Below are 15,541 nucleotides of genomic sequence, written 5' to 3'. Positions count from 1 at the left end.
GAAAGGGAAATGTTCGTTGTGGAATGGGGGTGTGCTGGTGGTGGGGTTTTTCCACTATTCTGCTCGCCCTGGGCGCAGCCCCTGGCAGCAGGGAGCACCTGGCAGGGGCACCTGGCGGGGCGGGGCGCGGAGTGGGCGGGGCGGCGTCCCACGCGTCTCTCCAGCAGCCAATGGGTGGCGGCGGCGGCGGCAGCGGGCGGGAGCGCGGGCGGGCGGGACGCCTAGAGGCGCGGACGCCACTCGCTTCAACTTGAGACTAAAGGGACGCGCTGCTGCTGGTGTGAGCGACGGCTCCGGGCTGTCTGGTGGCGGCACCCCTGTCCTCGTCCCCGCGCCGGGGGCCGCATCCCCGCCCAGCCCGGGGAGACCCAGGTGAGGAAATTGGGGAGGGGGCGGAACGCCTTTGTCTGCAGGTGCGAGCAGAGGTAACGAACCGGGTTGGAGCCCGAGCTCGCTCGCAGGGACAGCGAGGCGGCCCGGGAGACTCGCGGGACAAAGGCTGCCCGTTCCCTTCCCCGAAATCAGCGCTTAGGGAGGAAGGAGTGTGTTCACCGCGCCCGAGAGGGATGAGGAGGGGTCTTTCTGCCTCCCTGGAGAGCGTGAGGATCGTGTGAAATGGGGGTGGGGAGGAGTCTTTGATACCAATTTACCCGCGCGGCAGGAAGCCCTTCCATCGTGGCCTGTTCAGATGGTCTGCACGAGGCGTTTCTGTTGTGGCCACTGTTACAGGATTGAGTAAATGAGTGTGTTTATCTCACATGCCCCCTGGGGAATCACGTTTATGTCTTCTTGTCTGTTAGGAGTGAGATATAATTGCAGGATCTGGGTAGTCCAGTTTTTGGATTAAAAGCAATATGCGTTGGTGTAGAAAGACTACGTTTTCAAATAATTTTTATTATATGATTTATAGTATTGGTGTGACTTCCATATGAGCAAATTCCCAAAATGTAGAAAAGAAGCCAACTTATGCGCTTGCTCTTGGCATTGAAAAAGGAGTCTTTAAAAAAAGAAAGAGAGAAAAAATGTAATTTGAATACTGCATACAACACTTTATTGGATTCTCAGGGAATATGTGCCTTTCCTATCTATTATCGGTTTCCTGTACCAATATGTAACCAGGCATGTCTATGGATTCCCTAATTAATGTGTTAGCTGTGAATCTTCATTATTGCCCTGGGTGGGAGAAGGCAGAGAAGGAGGCAATCCATTAATCTTTTTTTTTTTTTTTTTAACTGCAACTGCAGCCTGGCTTTGACTTGTATCATGAAAGGGGGTTCTGGCTGCCTTCCTCACATTGCTCTCTTTTTTGTTTTCTTAGACCTTTGAACAGTAAGTCTCTTCTCCAGGCTTGCTCTGATACAAAAGCAGTTTATAAGCTTTCTCCCTAAAGTTCAGCTCTTTGCTACTGCTTTGTAAAAGGAGGTCTCAGATGTCCCAAGGTCTTTCCCAAGAAGTTAAAAGCACACTGTGAGAAAAACAGCCCCAAATCTGTATTTGTCAATTTTGTCTATAATTTTTTTTGTCTATACTTGTATTGTTGAAAGTATTATAGATGTCCCCCTTTTTTCCCCATTGATCTCCCTCCCTCCTGCTCCCACTCCTCCTGCCTTCCCCAGCCTAATATCCCCGTGGATTGGTTGTACATACATGCATATAAGTTCTTTGGTTTATCTCTTTGCACCCTTCCCACCCCCCTACCCCCATTCGTCTGAGGTTGTCTATTTTTTAAAGTATAGACTGTGACTGTATTGTCCAAAATGAAATGTGAATAAAATGCTTAATGGGAGAAAGACTGTCCACAAAGTATCAGCTGTTATTGTTGAAGAAGGGGCAAGGTGTGTGAAGCTCAGTGAAGACTTGGGCTATGTTTTGGTTTGGTCAGGAACCCCACCTTTCTGACAATTGGTATTTTTTTGGGTTCTTTAGTCATCTAGCAGGTTCTACCTTTTGAACAATGGGCATAACTTTATTTAATGAGTATTTATTAAACACCTATTATGTGCTGAACTTTGGCAATAATAATTAAATGGCAAATACAACAGGTACCTTCCTGCTTTCTTGGAGCTCACACAGTGCTGGCATGGGGCCCATTTCAGGTACTCTGAAATGTGTGGATGACGTGAAGGAACCAAGAGGATGTTGCTGCTGGCTGCTGCCCTGGAGATCATCTGAGCCCAGAGCTGTAGGTGCAAACAAGTGTGCCAAGGACACCTCCATTCTGAGGGTATTAATCAGATCACTGGGTCACTGTGCACTGGAGTGGTCTTCAACCTGCTAACCTTGATCAGGGATACCTCTCAAAAGAGTCTGGGACTGCAAGGAGGGCCAGAAGCTGAGTTCTAAAAGAGTTTGAACATGGCATTGTATATTTGGATGTGATCATTCCCGTCTGTTTAGAAAACTGTCAGTCATGCAGTCTCCTAGTCTCACCTCAGTAGCTTTCATCTTGAACAACTCCTCAGGGAGATGAATTTCATTCTGAACCACTGACTGAGCGAAGCTTTACATATGTGAAGAGGTGACTCCTAGGTTTAGAAACCTGGAACACAGGTGGAAAGGCCCAGTTTACTCTCTCCCTACTTTTTGTGGATTTCAGGAGTATGGTGATGACATAATTTTTTACTAGTCTGTGTTTTCAGGCTTTTCAACAAATCCCTTAGGGTCACATAAAAACATACTAAATAGTGTGATGTGTTGTTTTTTTTTCTTCTATGTGCCTATTTTTGAACACTTTTGAATATAGCATTTTTGAGAAATTTTTAGACCTTTGGACTTCTCTGGTCCTAACATACTACCTGGCGTAGGATGCTCCCCATAAATAATTGAATTGTTGAATGGGCAGAAGAATGAATATAGATAAAATATTCTATTTTCTATTTTTAGGGTTTAACTATGACCATCACATGTATTTAATCTTTATAATCTGTAGATTAATTTGCTGTTCACATATGAAATATCTATACATCAGGCATCTGGTGAGGTACATGAGGGAATGAAACAGGCAAGATTCCAAGAGGCAGGAGATAAGCCAGAGAAACAATTCAAAGGCAAGATGATATAGATTAGGATACGTGCCATGAAGACAATCAACACAGTGCAACAGAGAGTAACTCGGTGGGTATGGGGGTACCAAGGGGGGGTCCATCCCTAGGAGGTGACACTTGAGCTGAGCTTGGAGGTTGAGAAGAAGCCAGGCATGTCGGGAGCAAGTAGGAAGGCCTGAGAAAGAGGAGCACTTAGCCTGTTCCAGGATCTGAAAGGAGGCCGTGTGATTAGAACCAGGAGGAAGGAAACCAGTGGCTCCAGGGTAGGAGAGGCAGGTGGGGGCAAGATCCTACTTTTTGTCTGTGGTTGAAGGTTTGCGTTTTCTTGTTAATGCCATGAGAAGACTTTGAAGAGTGGTAACCAGGGGAGTGTCGTGATCTGATTTATTTCATTAAAAAGATCTCAGTGAATGCTGTTAGGGGGAATGGATGTCTAGGGCAGAGGTGGACGCTGGGAGACCAGTTAGCAAGTCCTGGTCCAGGAAAGATCCAAGTTGTGGCAGAGGGGGTGAAGAGGAACAGGTTGTGGACATTGAATAGCAGGGTTGAGTGGAGAAGATGCAGGAAGATGAATAATCTAGGACCATACCTGGAATTTTAGATTTATTGTTCATTTCTGTTAGAGATGCATGTTAATTAAAATTACGATTATATAAGGACAATTACACAATGGAGCAACTCACTTTCAATTTATGTTGTATCAAGGCCTTTACTCAGTTTTGTTTTATTTCTCCGTGTGATGAGCAGACATATCCAGGGGAGGCTGCACAGTCGGCCGTTTTCCTAAGACATTTTCACCCTTCGGTGCCTTGTCTTTCTCAACTGATTATTTGACCTTTGAGCATTTCCTTTGTTCTGTCATAAAACTAAAGGATCAAAGTAAGAAAGAAGATAGGTTTAAGCTTTTATCCATACGGAATAATTCTACCTTTGCTCCTAGTTTTATGAGAAACCACATTGACAGTTGCATTTGAAGTTATTTATTTCACATGCAACATCTTACGTGGTTCCAATAACTGATATTCTATTATAAATAAAACTTGTTCCGTGTGTATTTCAAATCAGAAAGAGTAAAATTCCTTAGTAACTTTGCCGAAATTCACTGAGCACTTTGTGAGCTAGAAAAGCCATTACCTTATATCTATAAAGTAGAGAAATGAAATATTTGGTTTCCGATAGGATTTTTGGTGACTTCCGTCTATCATCAGATTTGTTCTTTTGGAAGATTACAAAGGTCAGGGAAGTTTGGTTTTGGGGGGGGGTTATATATATATATGTGTGTGTGTGTGTGTGTATGCGCAGAAAACACTCCTTAGGTAGATGAGAAGGGCAGAAGTGGGTGGGGCTGCCAGCCCTCCTGATCTGGAAGCCTAGTCTAGTTATCCTAGAACATGTGAGCTTTTCTGGGGATGAATAAATTATGACAGTTGAAATAATTATGGTAGAGGAAAATCAGCTCAGAGAACACAGTTGACAAGTGGGGCCGATGTGGCCTGATTCTGTCATGTCAAAGCATGCATCTGTTTGCTGGGTTACATGAAAATGCTGTTTTCAAGGGGTCTAGTGTGTTTGGTTTTTTTTATTTTTCTCCCCTGCCACCTCTAAGCATTCTAAGAAGAATCCGCCTGCTAGTGACCTTCTTGAAATAAAGGCACCGGGGCAGAGCTCCGTATGAATCTGGTTTTCGTGTTGGGTGTCCATGTAAAACTTCCGTTGAGCGGAAGGTTTTTGGTTCTAAAGAAGACACAGATGGGAAGGGAGCTCGGAATTCCTGCATCTGGGTAGAATAGTTTCTAGCTGGCCCTGGAGTTTGTCGACTATAACAAGGATTGTTCTAGCAGCTCAGCTAGTCGCACAGGTGTAATACACACGTGTCCTGATGCTCTGCTGTTAGCATCTTGGAACCCTTAACAGTTTTTCCCCGCCGGGCCTTGCATTTTCATTTTGCTCCACAAATTATTTCGCTGGTCCTAATCTCAGTTTTTGTCCACATTGTCTGTTGTACGCCTCAGTCGGGTTGTCATCTAAGCAGGGTACAAGCCCAGATTTCAAATATTTTGGGCTTTGGCGCTGAATCTTCTCTGTTCCAACTACTCAACTCTGTTATTGTAGCACAAAAGCAGCCACAGACGATAGTGAGTGAATGGGTGTGGCTGTGTTCCGGTGACACTGTATTTATAAAAAAAAAAATAGACAGAGGGGAAGATGGATTGTGATCTGGGGCCATAGTTTGCAACCCCTGATTTAAAGGACCTGAATGGAACCCACAGTGACAGCTGATATAGGGACCTTGTCCCTTGGGAAAAGGTTGGGTCACTTTCGGCCAGCTTTGCGGTGTTCTGAAAACCAGACTCCAGAGGGAATTCCTGGAGAGGATTGAGCTGCTTGGGGTTCTTCTGTGGCAAACCATTACTCAGACATCCCAAGCCCACACCTGAGCTTTGTCAAGGTGGTATGTTTATTTGTCAAATGTGAACAGATATGGACAGTAAGAGGAAGAAGGTAAACTCAGTAAAATCAGGATGCTAACATGATGGGATCGTGGTTTTTGTTTCTTTAATATTATCAGATTTGATGGAAAAGAAAAAGATGCTGAAACAAGGACACTAGCTGCATATAAAAAATAGCCTTACTGAGTAGGAGAAGTGTATTCTTTCAACCTGTATCAAGAAGCTAACTCCTGCTCAGGTAACTTAGTACCTCCGGGGGCTGGGGGGATGCTCTGTGCTGCCTTGTAGGGTAACTCGTACTACCTCTCTGCCTCGGCGTGTATGAGAAGGCATTGTCTGGGTTCTTTTCCTTAAATGGTACACACAGGTTTATTTGTCTTTGAGTACAGTTATTAAGAAAATTATCTGGGGAGTCGGTAAATCTTGATAGAAATCAGTATACAAGGGAAATTTATGTACTGATTTCTCTGGAAGCAGAAGAGCCGTTTTTCATGCAGACAAATGTTCCGAAGAAGGAATCAGTTAGGGGCTCTGCAAACAAGATTGCTGCCTCTGCCGGGGATGATCCGCGTCTAGATTTGCTTTGCGTCCAGACAGAGCCACGGGAGATTAATAATCTTTTCAGAACTTGCCTCCTGCACATTCACATGAAATATATGCTTTATTAACATTGTTTCAAAGGAATTGAAAACGGAATATGAACTAAAGTCACTTTTAAAGTGATGTCTGTGATAAATAGTAGCAAGAGGAAAAAAATCCAGCCCACTCCCTTTTATTCACGGCTTCATTCCCTTAGGTTCTTACCAACCTGTTCAGGTATGAGGGGTAGAGCCCTTAGTTTCTAGAGTTATATAGTTATTTATTCAGTCATTCAAAAATATTTATTGCTTACCTACTATGTGCCAGGTAGTGGTGATTGAACAAGGCACCAAGGTTCCTGCTCTCATGGACTTTTCTTTTTTGTGGACATCATGAACATCAGTGATCGTTGACACCAATTCAGTGCCAACAGAAATCCCAGATTTGGGGTGCAGTGAAGAAAGAAACTTTCTTCAGTGAGAGACAGCTCAACTGTGATGCAGCACAGCTGTGAGGCAGCCCTGGGGCTGGGCCCCTCTCCTGCTGGACAGCTCTGCTCTGCTGTGCCTTGGTCTGCCCTGGCCTGTGCTGCTGTGCTCCCTCCACTCAGGTGAGACATCCTCGTGTCTCAGCTCAGCCAGGGAGAGGCAGGCCTCAGTGGGAAAGAGCACTCCCCAAGCCAGAAGGGAGCTGGCTTACATAAACAGAGCCCCTGACCCTGGTGCCTGATTGGTCTGTCCTCATTGCAGATGAGGACTGCAAGTCCTCACAGTTTGATTTGTCTAAAAGGCACTTTCCTGATTGGTCAGAACGGGACTGCTCTGATTGGTGCGTGCTGCACACTCCGATTGGATGGGGAAAGCTTTAGTCCTGTTGGCTGAAATAGGATTCCAGGATCTCCTCCCTCGGGGCTGCTACAGACGCAGGAACTCGGCGCAGACCTCTCCCTGAAGTGCGGTTTCCATGAGAGGCCCCTGGGCAGAAATGGCTGCTGCGCTCTGCTTTTGTTTTTTAATCTGAGCCCAGTTAGCCACCACAGCCCTTCTTAGTAGGAGTCTTCTTTTTCAGGGTTCACAGGAAGAAGGAAGGACAGACGAACCAACAAGCAGGGATGGCTGGGGGTGCGGGCGGTGACTGGGTGGCCCAGAGGGTTCTTTCGGAGGCGATGGCCATAAGGAAGGGCCCTCCACGGAAGACACAAGGGAATAAGTGATCCAGGCAGCAGAAACAGAGAGTGCAAAGGCTTTAAGGCAGAAACAGGCCTGTGTACAAGTTGGACAACAGAAGGGTCCGAGTGTGGCTGGAGCCCAGCGGGCCTGGGAGAGGCCGGAAGTGACGTCAGACAGGTAGATGGAGTGTGTGAAGGGGATTGGAAGCAGGGGAGCAACAGGGTAAGAGGCTGCTGTGTAAAGGATGAAATCCTCAGCCTTTGCCTGGGAAAGTTGTTCGGACCAGACACAACACTAAGGATTGTCACCAGGTCCAGCAGTGGTGGAGCCAAAAATCCAGTAGGGACAGAGTCATGAGCAGAGAGCTGAGGCCACCTCCTGTCACCAAAAGGTGGGGTTCTGAGGAGACCATTAATTGGGAGGGAGGCAGGCTTAGGTGCAAGATGCCCCCGGAAACAGAACAAAGGAGAAGAGACTGGCCAGGCAGACCTGTGTTCCACTGTGGATCCACCACTTTCTGACTGGGGGGGTTGGAGCAAATTACCTTAAATTCCCTGAACCTTAGATTCCTTGTTTGGAAAATGAGCGTTGTGAAATGCTTCCTCTGCATGGTTATTGTGTGGCTTGGCCATATAACGTACACCAAAACCCGAAACTGGCTGGCAGCAATAAATGGGAGCTGCTATTGTTACGTTGTTATTAGCAATCAGTCATCCTAGTGTTTATCTATTTTTGTTTAGGAATTACTGAGTTTACACAGTATTGTTGTTACCAAACTCAAGAGTTTAGGTGCTTGGGGTGTTCTATTCCAGAACTAGACGTGGTTGTGTGATTGTTAGGTAGTTTTATTTACTTGCAACATATATAGGAGACAGGGTTCATGTCCAAAGTCCCCCCACACACACACACAAGGGAGGCTTAACCATTGCTTATGTACACTATTTGGTTCATTGCATGTTGATTTCTTCTTTGCAATTGGCAACACTTATCCAGTTGCAGTTCTGGTTGCAGTTCAGGTCAAGTTCATGTGGTTGCAGCTGCATTTGCAAAATACTTTGCTATATTTTAGCATTTAGCAAGAATAGCATTTAGTAAGAATCGCCCAGACCTTGAGACCCTTGTCCTATCTAACATCAGGAATAATTTTATGTAGATGGAAGTTTACAAAATTTAATAAAGGTCAAATATCTTGGCTTTTTGTGTCATCTACTCTAGTATGCCTTCTATCTGCACAAAGAAGTGGAATTGGCCATATTGTGATAGCCCCTAGATCCTCTTGAAAATATAGAAACTGGTTTAAGAATGTGTCTTGCCCACAAGAGGCCCTCCATGTGCCCGGGTGCATGGAGTTGAAGAGAATTCGTCCACAGGCTCACCATGGTTTTAACCAGGAGTCTTGTTTGTACCTTGCCTGTGGTCTGTGCCCTCATGGCACTTCTTGCATGGAAACCACTTTCCCAGCATGGAGAGCTGTCATTGTCCCTCTCTGTATCAGTCTTTAAATAGTCACACGTTCCTGTACCTTGTCAGATAGGAGCCTCCTGGGTATCAAGTAGTTTTTGTTTTTGTTTTACCATCTCAACTTTCAGGAAGGAATCCAGCCCATGGTTTTGCAATTCAGGTATGATTTACATGATTTTTTATCCTTTGATTATGCCCTAAACTCTACACCGTGAAATCGTTACATGGCATGATTTGTTTCTCACTTGAAGATTAAATATGCCATGCATGTATTCTTTTGCTCAGATATTCAGAGAAGCGAGGTGTTTTGTTTTTTACTGTAATACAACACATTTGTGCTCTCTTGAAAGATGGATTTTTAAAAATACTTCCTGTTTGCTCTCAAAATCCTTTTTTCTTTCATTAGTAAGCTGACCGCTAACTATTGTGTCTTCTCTCCAGTGGCATGAGAAAGTCCTTTGTTTAGAAGGATGTGCCGTGAATTTCAATAGCCTTACACTACATTAGGCCCTCAGCTTCACACTTAGTCTGCTGAAACTGTAACTCTCCTTCCAGGTACAGGCCGCATCGTGATGGGGGCAGGAGCAGGCAGGTGAGGAGGGAACTTGCTTTGCAAAGTAGAGGGCAGACTTGGGCAGAGAGGGGTGTTTCTGTTGCAGCCGTGGGATCCTGGGAAGGACAGAACCTTTTCCCTGAGCTGAATTTTCTGAAACTCACTAGACACCAGATGGTAAATTTGCATAAAATCAGAATTCAGTTCAGGTCAGGGGACTTTCCCCTGCAGGGCGTGGATGCTAAAGGGGTGTGGGAATAAATTTCAGGGATTATTGAATCTTTGCCGCCTCCCACCTAAGATTGTACATAAAATTGTAGGTCTGTGCACATTTGTTTCTGGAGTGTTTTCATCAGATTCCAAAAGAGTCCATGATCTGAAACAGGTTAGGAACCTTCCTCCTGGCACACCTCCCCCTCTCAGCCCCGTTGGTTACCACACTGCGTAGCACATACGTCAAGTGAACGCTGCACGCCGCCAGCCTGTGAGAGCCTTGCGTGGATTAAAACGTAATCCTGACAGCACTCCTAGGACATGAGTACCACCATTACTCCCATTTTACAGATGCGGAAACTGAGGAACACAGAGGCCAGGGGCAAACAGCTAGTCAATGCCAGGGACAAAAAACAACACTTGAACCTGGGGAAGAAATAAGCTGTTCGATTCAGGAGTTGGCGTGGGAGTTTTTGTGACATCAAGTGTTATAGTTTTTACTTTGTTGTCATGTGGAGGATGCCAGCCTGTGCTGGTGCTCAAAAGACCCCCAGTGATGAAAGACAAGCATCAGAATAGCCCGAAGCAGGGAGTTCTGCAAAAATGGAGCGAGGAGGACACTGGCAGCCTGCTCACTGCGCTCAGTTTGCGAAAAGTAGCCGGTTGTGTGCTGCATAACAAGTAGGTGGCTGTGCCGGGCCTTAGGAAACGCGTCCTCGTCCAAACAGCCGGAACAGACATTGTCTTCCTGGTGTGCTATTTATTTGGAGGAATTTCCTATTCATTTGGATGCCCAGTTACACATGCCAAGTAGTTCTGTTAGTTCAGGCTTATTTTAATGAAAACAATGCCAGTTACTCCCACATTCAGCCATGGAGGGCATGCTGATCAGGCAGCCAGGGTATGTGCCTGGTGTGGCATTAGTCCTGGGGTTTAATTTTTCCCACTGCTATTTTGTACAGTGAGAAGGGAGTGAGCTTGTGCCTGGCTAAATTTAGTCTTCTGGAATGGTGCGTCTCAGACAGAAGCCCAGGTTTTGGGCTGATGTTTTTTTCCCAGCAAATTTATAAGGTGTCAAATCGGTAGAGCAGCTGCCACTGTGACTTTTTGTATTTTTAAATGACCTTTCAGAGATCATCCTAAAGTCCCTGTTTACGGCTGGTTTTCACTTCGACACTTCAATCAAGCAGTGTCTATTAACCCCAAAGGAATTAACCTTGTTAAAAGTTTGCAGTGTCGTTTTTCTGCGTTCGGCCCTACGGGAATAAACACAGCAGCTACATATCGATGTTATTTTCTTAAGTGAATCGCTAGTAATGGTCTGACTTAAAATAGCCAGGGCTCCAATAATAATTACACACACACACACTGTATTCTCAGGTCTCTAGATTTAAGGTTATTGGCCTAGTGTTTTTGCCATGCACTAGGCATAAGCTTTTCATTCAGAATAAAAAATTAAAAACATTTGGTATATATCAGAATCTAGTCAGAGAAAGGTATCTGCTACTTCTTTGTAGTAAGAGGCAAAGCACTTAACAGATCTGTTACTGATAAAAATCTGAGCACCATGCAATTCCTGGGTCGTCCAATCTGAGGTGAGAAACCCAAGATAGAGAGGGTAAGTGACTAATGTTCACTCAACAGAAGACTTGAATCCAGGTCTTTGGATCCTTTGCTGATAGTCTGAATTGCCTCCAAAGACTAATTTTGATAGTGGGTCTAAGGCAGAGGGACGTGAGCGGGAGGTGACCTCCCCTTATCCTGTGGTCAGTGGTACCCAGCAAATCTGAGGAGAGGGCCACAAATCCTTCCCCAGTTGACCTGCCTTCCATGGGAGACATTTCATCTCAACTGCTGCCCAGCACAGCCTTGCTGAGACATGAAACCACTGGGTGACTGAGTGGTAATAACTGTAATGATGCCATTTTTGCACTTTGTTACATGCTGGGGGCTCCTTTACACACACCACCTCATTTAATTTAATTTAATTTAATTCCATGATTGCCCTGAGCCAGGTGTCCTTATCCCTTTTCTCTGATGAGGAACCAGGTTCCAGGGGCCACGCCATCTAACAACATGCCCAGCACACAGGAGCCCAGGAAAGTGGGAAGGTAAGTAACATACCTAGAGGAACGTGGCTACCAGCAGGATTTGAACACAGCTCTGTCTACTTACTCAGCCTAAAGGGCCTCTCTTGGGAATTTTCAACCACCTTCTCCTCTTCAAAAATTCACAGGCCAAGGAAAGAAAGGGAGGCTCCCCACTTATCTAAAACCCCAGGTTCTTTGCTAAAGTCTTTGCCCCTATTTCGAACACTTGTGTCTAGCAACCTTCTGGGTCATTTGGGGAACAAACCACAAAATGGTTCTGCGGGACTGTGAAGAAGAATGGGGTATCATCATAGGTAAATTCTAGAAGACTAGAATTAGAGTCCTGCAGAGCCACCATCAGACCCTGACTTCACCACGTAATAGCTGTGTGACCTTCATCAAGTTCCTCAACCTCTCTGAACTTGTCTCGTCTCTATCAGTGAGAACAATAATATTGACCTTTTCAGATAGCTGTTAGGACAACACAGAGCCAGAGCTCAATAAAGGGTAGTTGTTGGGAGTGTGACTATTTAATCTTATATATTACCTGTGCCTTGGGGTATATACAGCACAGTGGTTTCTTTCAAATACTGAGGTAGATATTTACCTGTGTGTATCACAGATGTCACATGTGCTCATTATGTACTATTCAAACAAATACTTAAATAAAATCCTCCGTGGTCCCCGCTCCAGATAACAATGGACAGTCTGGGTGTTGTGTTAATCCAGACTTATTACTATGCATACTTTATAGTACTCACTCGAACTTTGTTGCTTTTCATATAAGACCAGATATCTGCGACTTGGATTGTTAGCCTGTTTGGTTTCCCTCGCTTAGTAATGTGCTGTGGTCATGCTCCCTCAGCATGTACAGCTCTGCCTTTCCACTTGAAGACTGGCTCACTGTCGGGCGAGCTTGCTGTTTCACACCATGGTTGTAGCTTCCCCTTCGACAGGGTCCTGCTGGCTGCTCCATGAGCCTGCCACAGGGCACCTGAGAAAGCAGGTTGCTCCCTTGCCTCGCCTCTGCCATCCAGTTGCTTTGTGTGTAATGTATGCATGTGACTGACTTGGGGCTCTGCTCTCATACTCTTTCACTGGGCTGTGACAAGGCCAGAGGGGGCTGGTGAGCACCCTGGTCAGGAGGTTAAGAGACTTCATTAGTGTGACCCTCGTGGCTCAGGGCAGATCTGGGGATGGAACTGAAAGTGTTTGGCCCCAGACCCCAAATTGCTCTCAGCATCTTTCCACTTTCCACTCCTCCCTTCCCTGGCACATCTGTTTCTCACCCTGTAAGCGCTCATTCACTGGCCCTCCCACTTCCCACCTCTGCCCTCTGCCCTCTGCCCTGTCTCTGCTCCCCCGTTCTGTAGCCCTCTCATGATGCACTTCAGTGAAAGCACCTGGATTATGATGTTGTAGCTCTGTTCATAGGATGTCAGGAGTGTTAGTAAAACAGGTAAGGCTGTTTCCATGTCACTGTTCCCATATGCTTTTTACTGGGAGTAGGTGGAGCTGGAAAAGGACCTACGTGCCCTGCCAGTGTTTACTGCAAACAATTTCCTGTGTTTGACTGTGATATTTTAAGCTTGATTGCCTCGCCCAGCTGATATGTTGCCTGTAAACTCAGCTGGCATCTCTTGGCTTCTTCATAACATGGCTCAAAATACACACGTCTGTCCAAGAGTTCAGCTAAAATAAGCACCAAAAGGTTATTCATTGAAGCAAAGTTGGGGAATACAATGGGATGTCAGTGCTCAGAGCTGCTGTCGACAGGATTGTTTTATTTATCGGATGCTGTGTGAATGCTAACGTGTTGTTTTCTGCTCTGTTCCCTCATGCCTTCCCGGATTCAGAGAGAGGTAACCCTCCGATTTTCACTTCTCCCCCTTCCTGGTGTCCTAAGTGTCTGGCATCGCCCTTTCGCTCTCTTCATGCCATGTGCCATCGCCCCAGCGCCATTGTCTTTGAGAGGCAGAACTCCGTTTCGTTTAACCGTGCATCGTCATCATTGTTGTGTGTCCTACTTTTAAAACAGGGTGTGGAATTGCATCTGGGTCCCTAATCCTCTGTTGTGTTTGACCCTGTTTGGGGAAGGTGATGGGCAGCTGAATAAGGGACGTGGTCACTCTCACTAGCGGCTGAGAAGAGTCTCGTCAGCACGCTAGGGAGTAAATGCGATAGAAAGATTTAGGTCATGTGCCGTGTTGTGTAAGGAGGCTTTTCATGCTTCTTGAAGAATTAATATTAGGACTTGCTTATATTATGTATTCTCTAGGGTTTTATTGGTAAGGGTTGGCTCTAGACTAATAGCCAAGAAGGACTAGCCCAATTTCCATCTCTGTTATATGCCAAAACATGGCATTCCTCCCCTCCTTTCCCACGTCTAGAAGAGCAAAGTATGGGAAGGACAAGCTGGTGTGAAAGGCAGGGTGTGTGTTCCCGGGGCTCTGGCTGCGCGGGGGCGCTCCACGCCTTATTCCACAGCTCCGTCACTTCATAAAAGCCCCATTTTTTTCATATTTTATTATTTTTCAATTATAGTTTACATTCAGACTTATTATGTGTTAGTTTCAGGTGTACAGCATAGTAGTTAGACAGGAACATACTCCACAAAGTGTTCCCCCTGGTGTTTCCAGTACCCGCCTGGCACCACACAGTTATTACAGTATTATTGAGTATATTCCCTAAGCTGTACTTTACATCCCTGTGACTGTTCTGTAACTGCCACTTTGTACTTCTTAATCCCTTCACCTCTCTCCATTTTTGATGGAAGGAGGAAGTTTTGACATTTTTCTTCGAGGAAGAATGATCACCGTTACTGCTTGGCAAGGGAGAGAGACACAGGCAATGGCGTCTTCGTGTGAGTTGATCTCAGGTGAACCCCCACCCGGCAGGGGCTGAGCTGGCCACAGCTGGTGGCCCTTTCCCTCCCTGAGGATGAGGTGCTCACTGATGAGCAGGGAACGGGGAATGGCATAGACTGGGTGGGGAACCCTGCCAGGATCCGCCTGCCAGAGGGTCTGAGAAAGAGGATTTGCGAACTTGACCTCTGGGGGTAGTAGAAGGTTCTGGAGGACAAGGGCTGTACGCTTGGATGTGAGCTCCCTCATCTAAAGTAACTAGTCCTGTGTGAGCCAGTGGTGAGGATATTTTCAGCTGCACCCTCTGGTCTTTTCACTGGGAAGCCGTTGCTCTGAATATTAACAGCACGGCTGTTCTGGAGAGAGCTATGGATTCTGGTCTGCCCACACCACTGTGTCACTGCAGGTGGTAGAATTTCAAATCTGGTATTTACACAGCCTGTGTGCTCTCCTGGAGGTGCCTGGTGAGGGGTTCCCTGTGGAGAATGCATTTACCCAGGTGATAAGCTCCTGGGGTGCACCTTTTAGAATTTATGAACTTAGCATGTTCTTAAACTTGCAAGGAAGGGAAAAGAAAGTTGAGTTTACCAAGCTAGAGCCTGAGCTTTGTGCTGTTAGTGATGCTCACACATGGCGCATGTACCTCTGGGTAAAATGAAATAAAGCCGTGCGCGTGCGCGTGCGTGTGCGTGTGTGTGTGTGTGACCTTACAGATTGGCCATCTAGGAAGATGACATTTCTCCTTTTCTCCCTCTTCCCTCCTCCCACCCCCAAAACAAGATTTTCAGAGTACAATCAGAATATAAGGGCAGTTAGGCAAAGAAGAGCAGGCAAACTGGAAACGACTCCTCCCTCCAGGCCCTGGGCAGGTGGAACAGAGGAGAGAAAGCCCTGTATCAGGGAGGGCTCAGGATGGGACGCTTAGATCACATCTCTCCGCTGCTGTTTCCTCCTTATTCGCAGGTGGGGCCTGCTCTCTGCAGTAGTGACAGCTCTGGTCTACAGCTTCTACAGAAAGATAAGCCGGGAGCAAGGGGCCTTCACCTGCACGTCAGGGAGTCTTAATATAATTCACGTGAATGCAAATGGTCATTAAAACATCCCTCATGGGCAAGGAG

The 15,541-nt window shown here is 46.1% G+C and overlaps 1 protein-coding gene across 6 annotated transcripts in view; it reads left to right on the top strand.

Moving 5' to 3' along the window:
- Nucleotides 1–15,541, top strand: part of APBB2 (amyloid beta precursor protein binding family B member 2) — a 281,249-nt gene that overhangs the window by 243,647 nt on the left and 22,061 nt on the right. For 2 of the 6 annotated variants that reach the window (XM_036279992.1, XM_036279983.1), the window contains exon 11: nucleotides 13,416–13,421. The exons of 3 other annotated variants lie outside the window; for them this stretch is intronic. In XM_036279992.1, the coding sequence (XP_036135885.1) occupies nucleotides 13,416–13,421 (6 nt within the window). Of the gene's footprint in view, nucleotides 1–271; nucleotides 373–13,415; nucleotides 13,422–15,541 lie in introns of those variants that run through there. One more of the 6 variants, XM_036280019.1, reaches the window with a different exon arrangement.

Source organism: Molossus molossus, unplaced genomic scaffold (assembly GCF_014108415.1).
Source record: "Molossus molossus isolate mMolMol1 unplaced genomic scaffold, mMolMol1.p scaffold_m16_p_1, whole genome shotgun sequence".
Classification (NCBI taxonomy): Eukaryota; Metazoa; Chordata; class Mammalia; order Chiroptera; family Molossidae; genus Molossus; species Molossus molossus.
The sequence above is the reverse complement of the archived record's forward strand: the minus strand, read 5'-3'. Positions and strand labels throughout refer to the sequence as shown.